The sequence below is a fragment of the Anser cygnoides genome, chromosome 20, assembly GCF_040182565.1.
Source record: "Anser cygnoides isolate HZ-2024a breed goose chromosome 20, Taihu_goose_T2T_genome, whole genome shotgun sequence".
In the NCBI taxonomy this organism is placed as follows: domain Eukaryota; kingdom Metazoa; phylum Chordata; class Aves; order Anseriformes; family Anatidae; genus Anser; species Anser cygnoides.
The window spans coordinates 1,974,777-1,994,261 of record NC_089892.1 but is presented as its reverse complement, the minus strand read 5'-3'; the positions used below and the strand labels follow the sequence as shown (position 1 = coordinate 1,994,261).

At 39.8% G+C, this 19,485-nt stretch overlaps 1 protein-coding gene across 29 annotated transcripts in view; it reads right to left on the bottom strand.

Annotated features, from left to right (window-relative positions):
* Positions 1-3,069: 3,069 nt before the first annotated feature.
* STRBP (spermatid perinuclear RNA binding protein) overlaps positions 3,070-19,485 on the bottom strand; it is a 70,884-nt gene continuing 54,468 nt past the window's right edge. For 3 of the 29 annotated variants that reach the window (XM_066980599.1, XM_066980600.1, XM_066980601.1), the window contains one exon: positions 13,238-14,235. In XM_066980599.1, the coding sequence (XP_066836700.1) occupies positions 14,141-14,235 (95 nt within the window). In that variant the 3' untranslated portion in view covers positions 13,238-14,140. The other 26 variants (XM_048052171.2, XM_048052181.2, XM_066980588.1 and 23 more) reach the window with 23 other exon arrangements.

The following is a 19,485-nucleotide window of genomic DNA, read 5'->3' as shown; positions in this document are numbered from 1 at the left end:
TGGTAAGAGGGAAAGAGCTCTTTCTAGCTGACTTGCTGGAATTCAATCTGCAGCAGAGGACCAAAGTCAGCATTAAGTAGTGAGCAATTAAGTGAGGTGACATTTCTCTTCTCGCAGCAGGGGTGCTCTTCAGAAAGAATTGGTGCTAGCTTGGCAGAGGGGACAGGTGTGGTGAAGAAATTACAGTTGTGATTTATTGACAGCTAGCCCTGTGAGGATGGGTGGTACTCAAGTAAGCCTCAAATTCTGGTCAGGAGTTGTGCAGCGGTGAGGGAGATTGCGTGGCACTGGGGAGAGCAGGGGCTCGGTGGTGGGCCTGACGCAGAGCGCAGAAGTTGTATGGAGGATGACATTTCGAGCGCTACATTGGCATCCAGCGGGGAGCTCCGTGGTCGGGCTTCTTGCGTGCTCCCTGTGCAACAATACGGGTTGCTCCCATGCTGATGTCTGCAGTGAGTGACACGTGGGGGCTGTAACCAAGCTGCCTGTCTCTGCTGGCAGGGAGGTGTGGCTCAGACTGCTGGCTTTGGAGGTTTTCAGAGACCTGAACGCCGAACCAAGAGCCTTCTGATCTTTTGTCAAGGAAACCTGGCAGCATGAGTTGTGTTCTAACAGGTTTGTGGGAGGTATCTGTGAGCCTGGGGAAGATAGACATCCTTGTTTGAGGCACTGTCAAGATCTCTACTTCCACTCTGCATTAACTGCTTTTCCTTACCATTTTCCAATTCTCTTGAAACAGACCAGCATCAGAGGAGACCACCGTGAGGGGTGGCTGCTGTACACAGGCTGTAAGCGTGCTTTGGAGTAAATAGGAGCCTTCAGCATCCCCACTGCCTGGGACAAAAATTTGCAGCTGGGACCTGTTCTGTATTCATGAGGAAAGAGAACTGATGCCTGGATAAATCAAACTGCATCAATAAATTAAGAGGCAGTAGGACACAGAATGTGCGTTATTTGTTGTGTGCTTATTGCACAGTGAAACTAGAGCTGGTTCTCTGAATTTTGGGGCAGGTTTAGAGATGCATCAGGCCATGTGGAAGCGACAAGCTGGGTTGCTAGTTACATGGACATCAGTCAATAAATCATTTATTCAGTTCTGTCTGTATCAAATACAGTTTTTCAAGGTGATGCTGATTGCAGCAAGAGAAACCGGGCTTCCTGCTCGTTAAGTGGCTGGTTCCTGCCACATGGTCCCTTTGGTGCTGTGCCCGCAAGGGACGGGGCTGGTGCAGTCCAGTGACTGTGGGCTGCTGAAGAGTTCCCTGCCTGCCTTCAGCCCCAGCTTGGTGGCACTGGGTGCTGGCGTGGTAAAGACATTGCGTTATCCTGAGAGAAAGCAGACAGACTTGGGTGCTCGTTTGTGGTTCCTTTTGGTTGTTTGGTGGGGAGCAGGTGGAGCAGTACTGTGTGCACGGGGCCACGACGAGCAGCCTCCTGTTCTAAGCAAGGCTCCGTGCAGCCACCTCAGCAAGTTCAGGTTAGCTACAGCAGGACAGGAAACATCAGTCGGTGACCTCGGGCAGTTTCACAGGGAGGAAAGATGGCGTGCTAGCCTCTCTTACTGATCTGGAACCAAATCGTACTGCTCCTCCCATTTGCCACTCTCCTGTCTACACCTTTTGTCATTCCTCTGAGGCCACAGCTATCCGCCAGCTCCTGGAGCGGGCCCAGTGCATTTCTTTAGCTGGTACTGAACAGCACTTGTCAGGCTACGGCTGAAGAGCTGTCAGCCTTCCTGGCACCTCTGCGATGCTAATCCTGAGGTAGCTTTCTGAATGACCTCTCAGTAAGCCAGCCAGCACTAAGCATGTACAGAGGCACGGTATGATGCCAATACATAGGGTAAAGCGGGCCTCTGTTTCAGCCAAGTGTTAATGGTGTTTTCTTAACTAAGGCTGGTTCTTTATGGCTCTTACTTGCTAAATATTTGATGCAGCTCTGCATTTTAAAAGGAAACATGGTTTAGTCAGTTTTGGCACAGAGGTCCCTCAACAGCTCATGTGCACAACTGACTGGTTTGCCTCACAACAGCAGACTCAGCTGGCTGCCCGCTGTGTTGTTGAGAACAGGAGTCACACACCGAGTCTTACCCCCATTGCCATACATGCTAAGCCGTGGGTTTCCAGAATTCTCATGTTTAAGAGCGCTCTCAACTATAGTCAGCTCACAGTGGTTTTAAAACCTTCCTCGAGGTTGAGCTCCTCTGAATTCGATTAATGAGCTCTGCACTTAGACTTGAAAAGCTGAATTAAGGACCATAAAAAGACTTTGAAGGAAAGGTAAGGCCATCTGATAAAACGCCTTCTCTATGTTGGTTTCTAGACTAAAAGCATGTTCTCTAACTGCAGGCACCTGGACATACGCATGTTCAGTAAATCCTGCTGTGGGATGCAGCCTCAAGCAAACAGGCACACGGTTCTCCCGCTGTCCTCAGCTGGGCCTTCAGTGGTCCTGGACAGGGAAGTGCCTTGGGTTTGCTCCAGACCTCAGAGGGCAAACCAGGACCACAGGAATTGAATGTTCTAGGAAATGCAGTGAAGGGAGAGGAACGAGAATAGAAGTTTGAGAAAGAACTTCACTGGTTTTTCATTTGTATAGTTTATATTTTAAGAAAATAAGCATCCCGCTTTACCAATTAACTACATGCTAGAAAATCAATGTTTATTCTGCAGTACAACTTGCTTTCCTGCCTAGTTTCATTGCAGCCTTTCCTGAGCTTTTCTGTTACTGCTTCCACTGGCTAACACCAAGCAGTATTTTTGTGCAGCAGCCCTCCACAGCGTCAGTGCGTGTCAGACATTAGTCCTGCATACTTTATTCACCTTTGTGAAGGAAGGCATTCCGCTCCGTACAGATGGTGTAAATGTGCTTTACGTTTCCATCTCTAGGACACAGCTTTGCTAACAGTCGCCTCTGATAAGTCCGTAGCCCTGGAAGCCTGTCTTAGCCTCCTGCCTAAAGCAGAACAGACTTCTGTGGTTTGGCTCCCCAGGCTTCAAAAAATCCTTAAAGCCAGTTTCCTCACTGCAGACAAAAATAATAATTAAAAAAAGAGTCATAAGGACATAATTCCCGTTTACAGAGATAAGCCTTTATTGTGTGCTATTGGAAGCAAATGGGACATGGTTATGGTTTTATATACAGAGAAGTCCGTAGCATTGGGTTACAATCAGTGGCAAATGAATTAAGATTACAGTGCAAATATCGGTGTTGTGTACAGTTCAGAACAGTGGCTGGCATATAAACCACAACACAGAAGCCAAATGAAGCCAAGTGTACTGGGTACAGCATCACATGAGGAAGCAACTTCATGTCCAAAGAGCATTCCAGTTACTTTACATTTGCAGGCTTTTTTAGCTAGTGAGTACATACAGCTCACTTTATTAAAAATATTTAAGATGCCTCCTGATTTGTAAAGTATTCTGTAATTAGACCACAAGGATCTCTTGTACTTCATTTGGAAATTTATTTCTGAGTAACTTCTTTTGAGAGGGAGATTTATTAGGAAGGAAGATGGAATTGTCCACCATATTACTTATTTATGGAATTTGGTGATAGGATTTAAGGTTTAGATAGTTCAAAGGCCATATTTTGTATTATTCAATATCATACGTAATCTTAGTGTAAAAATAAACACTCTGTCCTCTATGGATAATTAAGTCCATCTGGTGGCTGCAGGTCAGACCTCTCTATTGGTGAAAGAGATTTATAAAAATAGTCCTTTTCTTTAATGTTTACTATGCTGACCCACAAAGGAAAAGTGAAATTCATTCAAGTCTAGAAACAGAAATACAGTACAAGTGATTTATAGAATTGCATTCCTTCCTTCTGCAAACTTGCTGAGCATGAAACGCTGCCCCAAAGCACTGCCTCAGTCTTTTTCTTGTCTTGTAGGAGTAACTGTCATCAGAAAAGAAGCATTGCACTGCATTGCCAGATTTCCTGTCTGCCTTGCAGTATGCATACTCTTAGCAGTGATCTGCCGCCAGATGACCCTTTGTTTAAAAAAATTCTTCAGATGGATTGGTGGTGGTAGTTTGGGTTACACAAGGGGGATATTTTAGCCCAAATTAGCAGTAATTGTTTGAACTGATTAGACTGACGGTGGACGGTGGATGGAAGCTCAACCGTTTGGAAAAAAAGGCTTGTAAGATGAGTTGGATTTGGAAGACACCAACCTTTCCTCAAAGTCGCCAGCTTCACATCTCCTTCCCATAGATGTCCTCATTAAAGGGCAGGAGTTTTGGCGGTACAGGTTTCATGCTCAACTTTGTCACTAAGACCTGGGTGGGACTTGCGAAAGCATACAGCCCACCGGGGGTTGCGCTGCTGTGTTACTGCAGCACTTCTGGTGGGTGCCCCCACAGCAGCGCTGCTCTGAGAAGTGCAAGTGTCCCAGAACGCCTGGGCCAGCTGGAGGACAGGTGACATTCTGCAGTGGAAGCAGTAGTTAAGCACCAGTTGTTGGCCCCTGCAGAGGCTTGAGAGAACAGAATTGCTTTGCGGAGAGCTCACCGACCTAAAAGGCTTAGTCAGTTTGATCAATAAATACTGCTCTAGGGTTAGGATCAGAAATAAGACACTGCTCTGTGGGAACTGGAAGACGGCGTCAACTTCCTTTCTTTTCTGGCCAAAAGGAGACTATCTGTAAAACACTCATCCTTAAGGGCCTTTGTGTTACCTGGTTTGTAACTCACTAAGCACATATGGATGTACCTGTCTCTTTTTTTCAGGGAAGAATAGGTGTATGACTGGACAAAGCTTCAAGGCTTTTTTCTGGTTTTTGTTTTTGATTTTTTGGACTTTTTTTGTGTAGTTTTTTTAAAAACAAACATCTATTTGGTGTTGTGTTGTCCCTGAAGGCATATTTACCCACTCTTAAATTATGCAGCATTGCCCAGAGAATGGCTCTGTATAGTAGAATATGCTCTCAGCAGTACAGCCTCCATTTTCATCCAGTACATTTCCATGCAATACATGTTATTGGAAAACTACACTTGTCTTTATCCTGTTACTTTGAGCAGGGAAGCAGGGATACTAGTTTGAAAACACAGGAAATTATCTGTATGGTACAGTTGTTTCATTATTAAATTTATATCACTGCTAAATTTCCAAAAGCTGACTACTGTTCTTCAGCGCACAGCTATTCTGCTTTGAGTAGTATCGCTTTGCAACTGCTTATAAACAGCCCTTTGTGGAAATAATGAAGGAATAATACTTGTTTCTACACTAAACACATTTTACTTTGTTACAGGATGATCTTGCAGAACTATAACTTACTTATACTGGGAGTGCAGGAATACACACATTTCCATATGCATAGATCATTAAATTGTAACAGTGCCAGTAGTAAAGCAAACCTGCCAAGATGTTCTGTTCCTCTTAATTAAGCTTGATTTATATGTGCCTGTTGACTGAAGATGCAAGTTGGTGTCCACTGCTGAGATGACACGGTACCCTGAGTAACTTTGTGTTGATTATGCTTATAGAAGCTTGTGCTTTTCTAAGAACATAGAAATGAGCACAAAGAAAATAAATAAGTACGTCAGGTTGTTTCCACAGAACACTGTTAATCAGCTTACTCGCAGCAGCTTCAAAGCACAAAGCTGAAACTTACCTTCCGCTCTACTGCCTTAGAAAAAGATCTGTGCTATAATTAACTCCCTTGTAGCTTAAAAAGTAGAAGCAGCTAGAATGCCAAAATAAGCTTTTCTGGTAAGATGAACCGATCTTGTCATAACTAGTTATGCCAGTATTAGTGACCTGCAGTATGTACATTACAACATGTAGTAGTGGGAGCAGTATCAGCTTTCCCTTGTTACCGTGCTGCTCTTTTCAAAAGCAGGTTGTCTAGAATACTGTGGTCATCATATCAATAAGTTACTAGTATTCCTTTAGAGAAAACTCCTAGTATTCCTTTCCCTGCCAAAATTCATTTGCATGCTTTATATACTGCATGGAGGAGTCTCCCTGTTGCGGATAGCGCTGCATCAGCAAATACAATTTTAAACTACAAGAGGGTAGCTTTAGATTAGATATAAAGAAGGGGCTTGGAGTATCCTGGTCTAGTGGGAGGTGTCCCTGCCCATGGCAGGGGGTTGGAATTAGATGATATTTAAGGTCCCTTCCAACTCAAACTGTTCTGTGATTCATTGGATTGCTCCTGTTCCTCCTCTTTCCAACCTGTACCTGTTTATTGAAGCAGGAAAAAAGTATAATCTGCTCTAGCAGATTTTTAGCTTGTAATATGGGTAGCTTAAATCTCTTACCTAATTTCTTACAAGCTATTGAAAAAACAATACCATTTCCTCATTGCTCTTAGTATACTAAGGCTGCTGATTTACCACAATAGACAAACCTATTTTTTCCAGAGACTGTATTTATGGCCTTGGAAAAGGCAGTGGAACTTTCCCTGCAACTTCCTTGTCTGCTTAACCTAAGACTGGAGAAGAGCACTCTACCTTCATTGTTTTCTTCTCTCTCTCTCTCTCTTTTGCCTCAGTCCATTCTACCAGGACCAGGTGCATTCAGCAAGCAAATGTGTGTTCAAGTAGAAGCTGTGCTACACCTTGCAAACTGCAAAGCAGCATAAGGCACCTGGAGCTTCTAGATTCAGGTAAGAGGGAGGAATGAGGCTTAAGTCCGCATGCTATTTTGGATTTAAACATTAACTGCAAATCTGACTCACTCCAAGCCCCCTGTACCAGTGGATAAAGGATAATCGACTACATTCTATTAATACCCTTCTAAACTACATTCAGTTAATACCTTCTAGTGCAATTTGTTCTAGTAAAGATAAGAGTCCATAGGTTTTCACAAACACACACTTCTGGCCAGTTTGATGTTTACTTACACAGCATAGAAGAGATTGTACCTTTATCTCATTGCCACAAACCTTTGAAGTTGGAAATTGGATACATTCAGTCTCAATTTGTAGTTAAAAATTTTATATGTTCTTTAAATTCTTCAGGTTTTGTTTATCAGTGGATTATTAATTAAATATGCAGGACAGCTCACACTGAGAAGGCTTGTCCTTGCTACAGTTTCTGTAGCCTAGCTTGATGACTTCTCTTAAAATACACTTACCCACTAAACTACCTGTGGTACAGTATAGATAACATTAGATTGTACAGAGTTAAGGCACCAAATACAAGTTAAAACAACATACAACATAAGAAATTTGACTTAGAACTGCACATCTCCACTTAGCACTTTAGATCACTCGACTCCTCTTAAGTGTCAAAGTAAGCATTTAGTCTGAATGTTTTCACATAGCCACAGGAATTGGAGAAAAAAATACTGAACTTAAATCTTAATATAAGATGAACTTTTTTTTATTAAAAAGCTCACAGAACTTCTTTTAATAAGGCATTGCACTGCCTACACAGTATTAGACAGGTCTAGCAGAAAGAGCATCTTCTCTCCTAGAAAACACCAGACTAGAGGAACAGGTCTGTATGCATCCCACTCATGCTGTTTTATTATCTTGAGCATCAGCTGCACGTAAGTAACTGAATCACTCCTGTTTCTGTGAGTACAATGGGAAACAGGAAGATGTTTTGGGGCACTAAAGAACCTGCACACAGATAGGTATGGAATTAGATGAGAGAAGTTAAGCTAAGGAGACATAACTTCAGGGGTTAATTAATAAAGCAGCTTTGTGGTGTGAATTCTCTTAATGTCAAACACTTAATTACCAGCTTAAGTGGTTAATGTTCAAAAGAAAATAGAGGTGAAAACTGCTGCTACAACCTGTAAGTGTAGGACTCCAGTGTTGAGTTTCTTCAGTGAATTGCTCTAAAATGACTGCGACAGAATTTCCACTTTACAGTAGGGCTCAGTTTCACAGCAAACCAGATCTGCTAAAACAGAAGACTGGAACCAATGAACTGTTAGACAAGCTGTCTATATACTAAGGATAGCGGCTGCAACTATGATATACCTTCGCATCTCTTTAAGCAAGTCAGCAAAGTATCTCATTTTTCCGTAGTTTTTTTCAGCAGGATGCTTGAGAGGGTCTGTGTCCTGAAAATTCAAGCTCAGTTACTGGTTCTTAAGACAGTACAACTGTACTTAACAGAATTTGTAAGGCCAGCAGAGACCTCACTTTCATTCTTTTGTTGCCAGAGGAGAGGTCCCAGTGTGATTCATGACTGAGAACAGCAGTCTGAACTTTATATTTGTGTATCTCATCATGTATCCAAAAGAGTCCGCCCTGGCAGAGTTCTTGTGCTGTTTCCCAGAGCCTCAGGAAGTAGGAGCCTTTTTTTGTAAGCTGCTTATGTGACTTGGAACTCATTTGAAGGTGGAAGACATATTTTTCCCTTTATTTATTAGCAAGCAACTGACTACAGAGGATTTATCTAAAGGCACTAAGTTCTAATACAGAATGATTGTATTGTATTGCCTACAGAGCAAAGGATGCAGAGGGAAACTTGGAATTTTGTCCAAGACTGAAATACTGTAATGTTGTGCTAGCTCTTAATTTACACAGTTCTGGTGAGATGTTTGGGAATCTCATCACTAGACTGTGATGACCCATGGACTCTTGAAGTACAGATGGAGAATTAAAAATGAAGCAAGGGATCCGTGTGTTTCTACACTTTCTGTCAGAGATCAGTGACTGAAAACACAGGGACTGTCAGACTCGTTCTCCGAATTGCTGGATTGGATCAAGGATAGTACATTGAAGCTGCTCACATTTATTGCTATCTTGGCATTTTAGAATTGCCAGGAGATTGATGTCCCATAGTTGAACAGCCAACAAACGAGATTTTTTTCCTGGAACACCTGAAAAGTCTTCATGCCACTCCTCCTTCATTTTCTACTTCCTATTAATGCAAGAAACTTGTGGTCAGGGAAATTTCTCTTAGTAGTCCAATGAAAGGAAAAAGGCACAAATAATCTTAGAATTAAGACAAACATTAAATCTATTTTTTTCTGCCAGAAGGCAAGTATTCTTAAAGAAGGAATACTAGTGGCCTTTCAAGTGATCAGAGATACCAGAATACTTCTCACAGATGTTTGCACATGAGTAAAAATAGTCCATTGGCACATTAATAAGTTTCTAGGAAAACTTGTTCCCTAAAGCTTTTCATTGGCTGATTAGAAATTCTCAACAATCTAGAAACAGCTACATAAAGATTCTGTAACTTTAGAGACTTGGTTATTTACTGGAACGCTAGAGGAGATCAGAAAAGGCAGCGGGAAGCACAGCATTCACAGAAACGAAGGTATTCCGCTCCAGTGAAACTTAGGGCAGCAGGGTTTACAGCACATTAACTGGGAGCCACAACAATTGCTGAATCATCTAATTAACTCACATTGGCTGCATGACAGCAAATTAGACAGATTAGGAACCACCTACCCAGGCACTAAATTGCCTGTGTGAGGGCTGGATTGTGTACTGTGTCCAACAGAAACTGCTTGGGCAACAGAGGCCATGTGTTACACAGTCCCTTCATGGGTATAGGCTGGCCTCCCTCCATCCGTATGGCTCAATGCCCAGGAATAAGGTCACCGTGTTCCAGCTCCAGAATGCACACTTAAAGAAGACAGCAAGCACTGGCAGAGAGAGGATACGATGGCAGGAAGCATCATGTGCCATGCTTTCAGCTCGCCAAGGCCTTTCACAGTCATTCAACCCTGGTGCTTTAACGTAAAGGCTTTCAAGCAAAGGATGGTGATGGAATTATGTCTCAAAAGGTTTAGGCAGGTTTTTCTATGGTGTTTGTATCATGTACAATTAAGACACTAGCTCAAGATAACACTTTTCTTCCAAACCGATCTGGTTGCCTTAAACCCGTCTGTAGACAGAACATACCTGTAGAAATTTCATGTGGCTGGCAAAGGAGGATTTAAGTTCCCTTGTCAAATATGTTATTTCTTCAAAAGTCACAGTTTCCTATCTGGGAAAATGACAACCATTCCAGCTGCCACTCAACCATCAGGAAGAAAAATGCTGAGGTATGGTTAGCAGTATACTGTACTTAGAGGTTTCCATCTGTGAAGACTGCTGTCCTGCACGGCCACGTCAGATACCAATCTGACAACTCAACAGGCTGCTTATACATTTCTCCCTCACATCGTTCCAGAAAATCCAAACTGTTAGAAAGGGAAAGCCACTGTGTGTGATTGTGGATTTGTATGCCAGAACAGCTAAAAGCAAACAAATGCTATTGGAACAATGGAACAGCCTGTGTTTTAATCTCGCAATTCTGTAAATAGCCTCACTTCCCTCCATGTCAACCAGCCAGGCCACCCAAGCTCACATTTATTCGTCCAAAGTCAATGTTAATGCCATTCATCTCCAGTCCAGGTAACACACTAAGCAGGTCAGTTTTTCATTGTAAAGCTCTGGTTTCTGTTAATCCTTTAAGTGCCAGACATCATCTCCCAAAATATATACTGGCATCTGGTTAGCTAAAACTAGAGTTAAGGTGGGAAGTGAATAGATACAGACTTTCCCGAGTGTCCTATTTATATGTAGTAGTTGAAAAGAACTTTTTCAGAATTCTTTTCCATGAACCAGAAGTTCCAACTGTAAAATATTTTTGCTTCACATAAATGGTACTGCAGAATTGGCAAAGATAGCAGCAGCTACACAAAGCACATGGAACCAGGTTTCCACATTGACTGCTGCATATATCCAGAAAGACAAAGCTCGGTAGCCATCAAATAGCAGACCTCAATCTCACAGAAAAGGCACTTCAGACCATTCTCTTAGTGAGTTGGATTTTAAAAGGAAACCTGCAAGTGTTATAGGCAAAAGAAAGCAGTTTCTAATTCTGCCTTAGCAAAACAGTGGCTGTTACAACATTGATCAAGTAGATGTTATCCAAATCAGTCATCAAATAATAGCCTGGTATTTTGGTTTGGTTAAAACCTACTGGTTATAATGCAGTCCGTAACAGTTCTCTCAAATGCCAATGTATTAGGCACTTGTGGAACCTACATGAAAGATGTTTCAGAACATGTGAATGTTTTGCTCAAGTACCACCGTGAATGAGACAGTCCTAGGCAGTCTTAGCACCCACAGTAGGGTCTTGTCACTGATTCCAAATGGCTTCAAAACCAGGATTTAGGAGTTTTAAGTACAACGTGTACTTCATGTCAGGAAATGGTGTCCATCCTACTGCGAAGGCGTGCAGCAAAGTCAAGGGGACAATTTTTGGCCGTGTTTGCCTACTGAGCAAAAATATACCAAAGAAATTTAGTATCTTTTCGTTGAAAAAGAGGAGAAGATCCAAGAAAGTGAAAATGTCAAAAAAGCAGAAGGGCAGAATGCTTACGATTGTAAGAGTTAAGAGGGTAATGACAGAAAAATATGGAAATACACAGTCAAAACAGTGCTGATGAAAACCAATACAAATGGATTAGGCTGCCAAATCCAGGCCACAAAGAGAGAGATCAAAGAAGTCAACAAGACATTTTATTAATCAGTCCTTGAACTGGACAGATAAGCTGCTTGTCAGACTGTCATCAGTTAAACCTACAAAAGGAATACTCAAGAGAAGTTCATTATAATGTGCCTTAATATTGCCTTGAAGCATATAAAACACTGCCTTTCAGAGGAAACAGAGCAGCCTGCTGCTCCACTATCAGGATTACTTTGCCTTACAGGCTGAACAAATAATTGAATATTAAGTGAGCTTCAGACCAAACCCTATATTTATACCTTGAAGATAACAGCAGATGAAAAGCTGCACCACCAAACAGAAAGGTCATTCTGATGGCTCGTCAATTGCACCTGCAAATGTAATCAGTTATGTGCTTTAGTGGGCAAGTCACTGGTAAAGTTCCTGAACTTAATTTCTCCAGGTGCAGATACATAGGCCACTTGCAAGATCAGGTTTCCTCCAACATTACTAAAACCAACAATATTTGACAGCTATTTTTCTACATCAACCTATGTATTTTATCCAGACATATCCTGAGTTATGGAGAACCTACACATGCAGTTATTTACTGAATTTGATATTTTCAATATTGAAAAAGAAATATAGTTTATTTTTGCTGTTATATTTTGATGCAAAACAACAAGGTTTAGGCTTGATTTACTACATATTTCATACCAAGTATTTTTCTGTTTTACATCAGTATAAACTGTGATCAGTCAGGGTTTTTTAATGCTTTCATGTCTGAATTGAGACCCTAAAACGCTAATACATCATCAACCCCCCCCTTTTCCTTTTTTTTTCTTTTTTTTTTCTTTTTTAATATAAAAGAGTTGTTTCCAGCAACTTCAAGTACTGCAGGTACTGCAGTTGTGCAGTACTGTGCTATGCAATCTTGCATAATGTAAGGTTATATAAATGCAAATTAAAAAAACAAGTATTTTAAAACTACACATATCATGTGCACCATATAAGTCATAATCCAAAATCATTTTACTCCAAGTAAAATATCATCTAAAACATTTACTACAGAACTGAAAATAATTATTTACGGATGCCCCTATCTTAATTTCTAGCTTTAGAAAACTACAGCCAAACAATTTATTCATGCAGAGTTAAATCTTTTCCTGCCTGCCTTCCTCTCCTCCCACTGCACCCACAAGAGGAAAGCAAACCTGGCTGCTTCATGAATTAATTTGGCCTAATGTAATTTGATCTCTGCAGATTTAAACTCTAACATCATCAAAGTCTTTCCATTCTCAGTTTGGAGTTCAGCTTTACTAGTTTAGGGAAATAATTTCTCTCTTGTTAGTTAGATAATACCACAAATTACACTTCACATTTTTATTTCACGTAACTGTAACCATGGTATGGCTTTCAGTGCGGGCCATGGCCAGGCTTTAGTACCTACCTAAATGTTTTCCACAAGTATGCAAGGAATGCGGTGCCTGATACACAGCAGTATCAAAACAGCTTTTTAGGCTATGCTAGAGAAAGATATTTGAAGAACAGTCTGTTGATAAAACCAAACTATTTCTTAAAAGTGTTAAGAAATATATATATATTTTTAACTGAAACTGGAATATTTGAAGTGGCCTTGAAAAACATGAAGTTGGAATCCAAAACTGCATATTACTTGTTTGAATGTTTAGAATTAAACAAAACATAATAAAAATCTGCCATATACAAGATTGTCATAGGTATGTGAGATTTTTAGAAAAAAATCAATAAAAATATTCTTTAAGCTTAAAATAAAATTTCTTACCTTTTACATCACGATCTCAGCTTACAGTCATTACATTTCTGCTTATTTTATACAAGTGCATATGGCTATGGAGGTCCGGAGAGAATGAGAATAAAGTGGTATTAACCTGCTGAAAATTGCTTAAAAGTCTTAACTGCAACATACAGATGTTCCAATACCATTTAAATAAACAAGGACATTTACCTTTCAGTTATTGCTGATTACTGATTCACAATCTCAGAATATCAACATACAAGTTTAAGAGAAAAAAAAAAAAAACAAACACACTAGTAAATTTAGAGAAGTGAGGATTTTGAATTGAAGATTTACCAAATACTACAATTTCCTATCATTTGGTGATGATTTTAAGAGACACAGAAGAACTATTTCAAAGTCAAATTCAGGCCTACCCTTTTTGTGCCTCATATTAACGATGTGGTAAAGAAAGAGAGAGAGAGAGAAAGAATAACATTTAGTTATATTTTGGAGAAAAAAAGACTTTTTTTCTTCCAGCTTTTTGCTACATTTCATGTCTGCTGACATGTACAATGGTACAAAGCACTACTGCTTCAAGAGTGACCATTGCAACTGTTTGTAGCAGTTTTTATAGGAAACATGCAAATACAGTCATAATATTAAAATTCTAAAATACTTCAATAGTGAAAGTAAATGTGGGTTCACTGCTTAAAGCAAGCACCCTGTGAGGTTTAAAGTCTTGGTTTGTTGCCCCCCCCTTCCCTTCTAGTGTAAAGAAATAACCAGAAGTATATACACATCTATTGCTATGTACCCAAAGAAAGGACTGTGGCTTGAAGTAAGTATTGCTTTTCAGTAAATGGAACAAAGTTCAAGAAGTGAGAAACACTTTTGAGAGAAAAAAGAAAAAAAAAACACCCTCAGATTCCATGTCTGAAGTTGAGAAACCTCAAAACGAGCCACTTTTGTTCTTGCTTTTAAGACATGTACAAAATGCCATTTGGAGCCACACAACCTGATGGTTCTAGAAGTCAGAGAAGAAATCTTGAGGGCCCAAGTGAATAATAAAAGGTGCGATGCTGAGAGGCTGGCAATAGGGACTGTCAATGAAAAAACCACCTACAGTGGGAAAAGAGCAGAGAAGCAAAAATTTCATGTTAATTTCAGAGAATGGCTGAAGCTAAAGCTCCATTTAAATTTCTCTGCTCTTTCAGCTGCAAGTGGAATTTTCATTGTAAAATGGGCACTTCTAATTCTTTGAAGGTATTGAAATATCTAACACTTCCAAGGTTACCACTTTCTAAACAAAGAACTGACAGCTCATTCATATTTTCAGTAAAGCAGAGAAATGTAAAATATGCAGCGAGGGGGCAAGTTTACAATGTGGTTAGTAACTCCCAACAAATGACAAAAAAAAAAAGACTTCTATCAATCATCTGAAATGACTGCCATCATGTTGGAAAAGAGCATAGCGCCCTCCTTGTTTTTGAAATAAGGAACAAGTTATTTGGCATACAAATGTTTATTGTAGAGAATTGGTTCAGACAATATTTTGTTAGAAATTTTACAAATCTGGGGATTAAAGAAAAAAGAAAACAGTTGCCAATCAGGGGAACTCCAAAAGAGGGGTGGGAGGGGGTGGAACGTGTGCAGAGGAAAGATTCCTTTAATGAATATTTTATTAACAAAAACGGGCTCTTATCAGCCATGCTTTTTCTGCTCCGTGATGGCTTCCTTTCATCCATAGGCCAGCAAAATGTATTGGTGACTTACGAGCACCGCTCAATTTGATTACATCCCCAAGACCCTGCTCTTTATTTCAGCACTGTCACATGGATGAGAACAGCAGGCTCACCGCTACTTGTCAGTAGAGCTGCATTTTTTATTAAAGTACCACCAACACCAAACAAAAGCGAGAGCTATGTCAGAAGGAAAACCATGTAAGATATGAACACAGTTCTAAGCATATTAGTTTAACAGGTGCAGTTAATTCCAAGAAGAGCAGCTTGCTAAATAAGCTGCCCCTTATTATGCTGTTCTAATATTTCTTTCCCTGTAATGGGTGATGAAAGGGAGGAGGAACTTTACATGGCTTTAAGCACTGTTCTTACACCCTCTTCATAAATATAGCTCCCCCCTGCCTCGACAGCAAAATCTGTTGGAGAACAGTGTATAAAGGCAGTCTTGAAAAGAGCATGAACTAAAGCAAACCTCCTGAAAAGCAACTTAAAAGAGTAGAGAAGTACAACCAGCAACGCTACTTATTTTGTGGGGGTGATACCTTAATAAAGACTACTTGAATCCCTCAGTAGAGCCCACAGCAGTTTTTCTGCAGAAGTCTAAAACACATGGAGCCAGCACGGAGCTGGGGCCTGTCCTGGAATTTGACAGGTGCACCCCCTCCTTATCTGAAAGGAAATTCTTTTGGTTTGAGCACCAACTCTTAAGAAAAGTACTGGCCTATGGCTGAAGTGTGTCACTTTCCACAGCAGCACTCAACAAGAACTGGGACAATTAAATAGCAAGTTTTCATGGGGACCTTGTTGCTGCTTTAGATTCTTGTAAACGTAAGGGGAAAAAGGAGAACCCTTTGTTTTAATACAAGATTGACAACTAAAATGCTTTCTGCAAAAATGGTGAATGGAAAATCAAGGGTGGGCAGACAATCTTAAAAGTGAAGAAGGCCACAAGAACAAGTGCAATTTTTTATTTTTATTTTTTTTTGGTGAAAAACAAAAGAAAGGAAAACAAGCAGCTTTTGAGCTCTAAAGAACAAGATTGTAACATTATTGACGTCCTTTCTCTGGGCAATACGGACTTAACTGTGTATCCCTGTAATTATATGAGCTCTTCTGTGGGAACTTCCTTTGTTTAATATGTATTTCACAGAATGTAACCTAATACAAAGAGACAGTCTAGGATTAATTCCCTTTGTTTTGTTTGTTTTTTCAGTATTCTGTGTACAAATGAAAAGCCTTCTTTGATGATTAAGACTCTAAAGTCACTGAGAGTTACAGGATGCTGATTTTAAAGATTCTAAGGAAACTCACATACTGATGCTTAGCTCTATAAAATAAAACAATATTTAACCCATATTTTTCTAAGTTTATTACACACCATAATATTTACAAAGTTATATTTTAACTGAAGTTTCTATTTTTTTATTTTTATTTTTATATTTTTTTTAAAGAACTATGCCCTGCATTAAATAACCCTACAACAAGTACAGGTCACTAACTGAATCTGTGTGACTGCATTAGGAAACAGGCAGTACTCTTGTGTTACAACAAAACAGTTTATTTGTGATCAGTGTTTTATATTCTATACATCCTTCACAAATTTAATTTTACATAATCGGATACTTCATTTAAAACGTAAGATTTAAGCTTCTAGTTCTTCCCTATAACAGAAGGCTGGTATAAGTTATTTGAAAATGAGGTAACATTTCACAGAACATTTTTTTTCAAGTTTTAGAGAACTAAATTTGCATTTTGTTAAAATCAAAAAGTAGGAAAAAGATGTTTCTTTACAAATGAGTTTGCTCAAGTATGTGTTCAAAGAAAACAGGATAAAAAGGCTTTTTTTTCTTCTAACATTCTGCACTGTACTGTGTTGTTCAATCAATAGGAATTAGCTTCTGCCATTTGCTAAAAGAATGAGTAGTGGGGAACAGGATAAGTTGGGAATTTCATAACTGGTAACAGAACCATTCTCTTGGGTAAACCTACAGAGAGAAAAAAGGGAGAGGACTCCAAATAAGTTCAGTGATCCAAGAAAGTCAGATATGAGCTTACAGTAGTGTTCTCATTAACCTTTTCCAAATCAGTCAATGTGACTTTAGGGTACAGGGCCCCATAAACAGTAACACTTCAACACTTTGTACTATTTCAGACAGATGGTTAGCTTAAAGTTTGCTTTTATTTTTGTCCCAGTGTTTGTTAAAATTAAAGCAAGCAGTAGTCTCAAAAATAGAGTGTGTTTTGTTAAAAAGAGATTGGACTTGAAGCTATTTCATAATCTTTATGATAATTAATCTCTACTACCTTGTTCTGTGTTCATATTTCACAGGCCAGTAACAATTGCAGATACTCTTGACAGGAACTGCTATGCATAAAAGAAAATTCATAGGGAAACTGTCCAGCAGTTTTGATAAGCATCCACATAGATCAGCCAAATAATCCAGCACCTACAGTAAATTTTGTATCTGCTGCTTTATTTTGCTTTTGCTATCCTGTATTGAAGTGGCAAATCTGGAAAGATTAATATTTGCCTGATTTCATGGTTATTACAGAGTTCTTGTGGCCTCACAAGCTTCTGCACAATTAAATGCTTTTTTTTTAATAATTCTTTCCTATTTAAATTCTAGTATTTATCCTATGTGTCCATTTAGAAATCACAAAGCAGCAACAGCAGGTATTCCAGAGCACCAGATGATCAAAGTGAAGTTTCCCAACATGCAACAGCTTACAAAGGCAAAGAGACATGTTTACCTCACAGCCAAAAAGCATTATCCCAGTACTTTGCATCACAATAATAAGACATTAAAAACAGAAACTCTTTATGTGAAAAATGGGGGCATTAAATTCCACAGTGTTTTGAAGTCAGTGATATGTCACATATACACAGTTAATTGATTAAAATCTAGCTCCCAAAATACGCATCATGAGAAAAAAAAAAAACAAAGTAGGAGAAGTGAAGGAAGGCAAAAAAAGCTGTAAGTAAAACTCATGGTGCAGGAGCACTGATAACAGTTGCACTGTCTTCTTCAGCCAGAAAAGGATTCATGTTACGTCACTGCAAGTCCCTGGCTTGTAAAAATACGCATGTGCATATACCACTGATCTTGGTTATAGCCAGTCACTACAGCTTGGAAAGAACTAAAGAGGTTTTTTAAAAATCCATGCCATGAAGTAAGCCATAAACTAAACTTCCTTTGATTTTTCCTTGAAAAACAAATAGCTATTCCTTCTATTTTCAGTAATACAACACAGAAGACAATGCAGAGCACACTCAGTAGGAAAGCACAGCTGTCAGCTGCCATTTTGTCAAAGCACTTGGCCGGTCAACGGGGCAGGATTTGCAGAACTAGTGAAGTTTGCTTATATTTTGAAGGGAGAATTCCCACTGTTAAATGCAGCCCATTGGCCCATTGTACTTCCACTCTCCACTGCAGGAGTACAGAATAGGGCCAGCTGGTCTTAGTCAAGCAAAGGGAATGTTTTCAATAAAGTAGCAGCATTCTGTTGTTTATAGCTCATACCTCTAAAAGAAAGTAATGAAATAAACATTTGAAAATATTTCTAACTTTTATAATGCTATCAGGGGAGTTGGTATTGCCCAAGCTATAAAAGCTATACAAATTAGAGAGGAATAAGTATTACAAATACTACAAAAGCTAGAAAATGAGTAGGAAATTGCAAGCTCAGTTTCCCATATGAAAAAACTGCAGGCCTTGAAATGTACTTATTGTCATTTGAGTAGCAGGATTTCCCTCCAGCCCTGTGACAGGAGAGGACGGTGGGATGGGTTCTGGTAGGCGCAGGTGTGTTTTTTTTTTTTGTGTGTGTGCCAGGACATATCACTGACTCCAAACTGCTTTGCTCCCATTGCCACATAAACCTCATTCAAAGTAACCAAAAGGGCCGGTTAGAGGTAAATACACTTTGTTAGTCTAGCATAAAAAAAAAAGCAGGGGGGTAGGGAGAAGCTGAGGTAAGAAAAACCTTTCCATCATTGCTGATTTTTAGTTTATTTTACAGTCTTAACAAAACCAATGCTTTGCCAGCCTAATTTCACTATGCTTCTTCGTAAAATCATTGTGGCAAATTACCGTATCCTAGCTTCCTTGCAGTCTAATCACCAGCGATATAAACTACACAAAATCATTCTGCTTGTCCCAAGCAGCAGTGGTTTAGCCTGCAGCAGGGGGAGCGGGGTGGGGCGGGGATGGGATTGTACGCATGTAGACTTTTACTGTATCAGAGATTATTTCATAGAGTTGACAGCACTAAGGGAGCTTGGTCCACAAGCCAATTAAACTTATAGACAAACATTGCCAATTATTTGTAAAGCCATTTAGATAAATATTGCTCAGAGCTGCTGACATAGGCCCTTAGGTAGTCTTTGAATGGAGCACAGATTGGCTGTAAAAAGTAAGAAAACTACTTCAGTTCAGTTTCAGTATGAAAGGGAACAGGCAATTAGAACAAGCGGTCCTTCCACAGATCAGGCAAAGCATAGGCAAAAAACTACTCCAACCAAAAAAGAACCACAAGGTTATGGCAAGGTGTTGTCATCATGGTTTAAGAGCTTTAATCTCTAGTTTCTCCTGCAAACCCTAAACCAACTTGGACTGCCACATTTGGACTG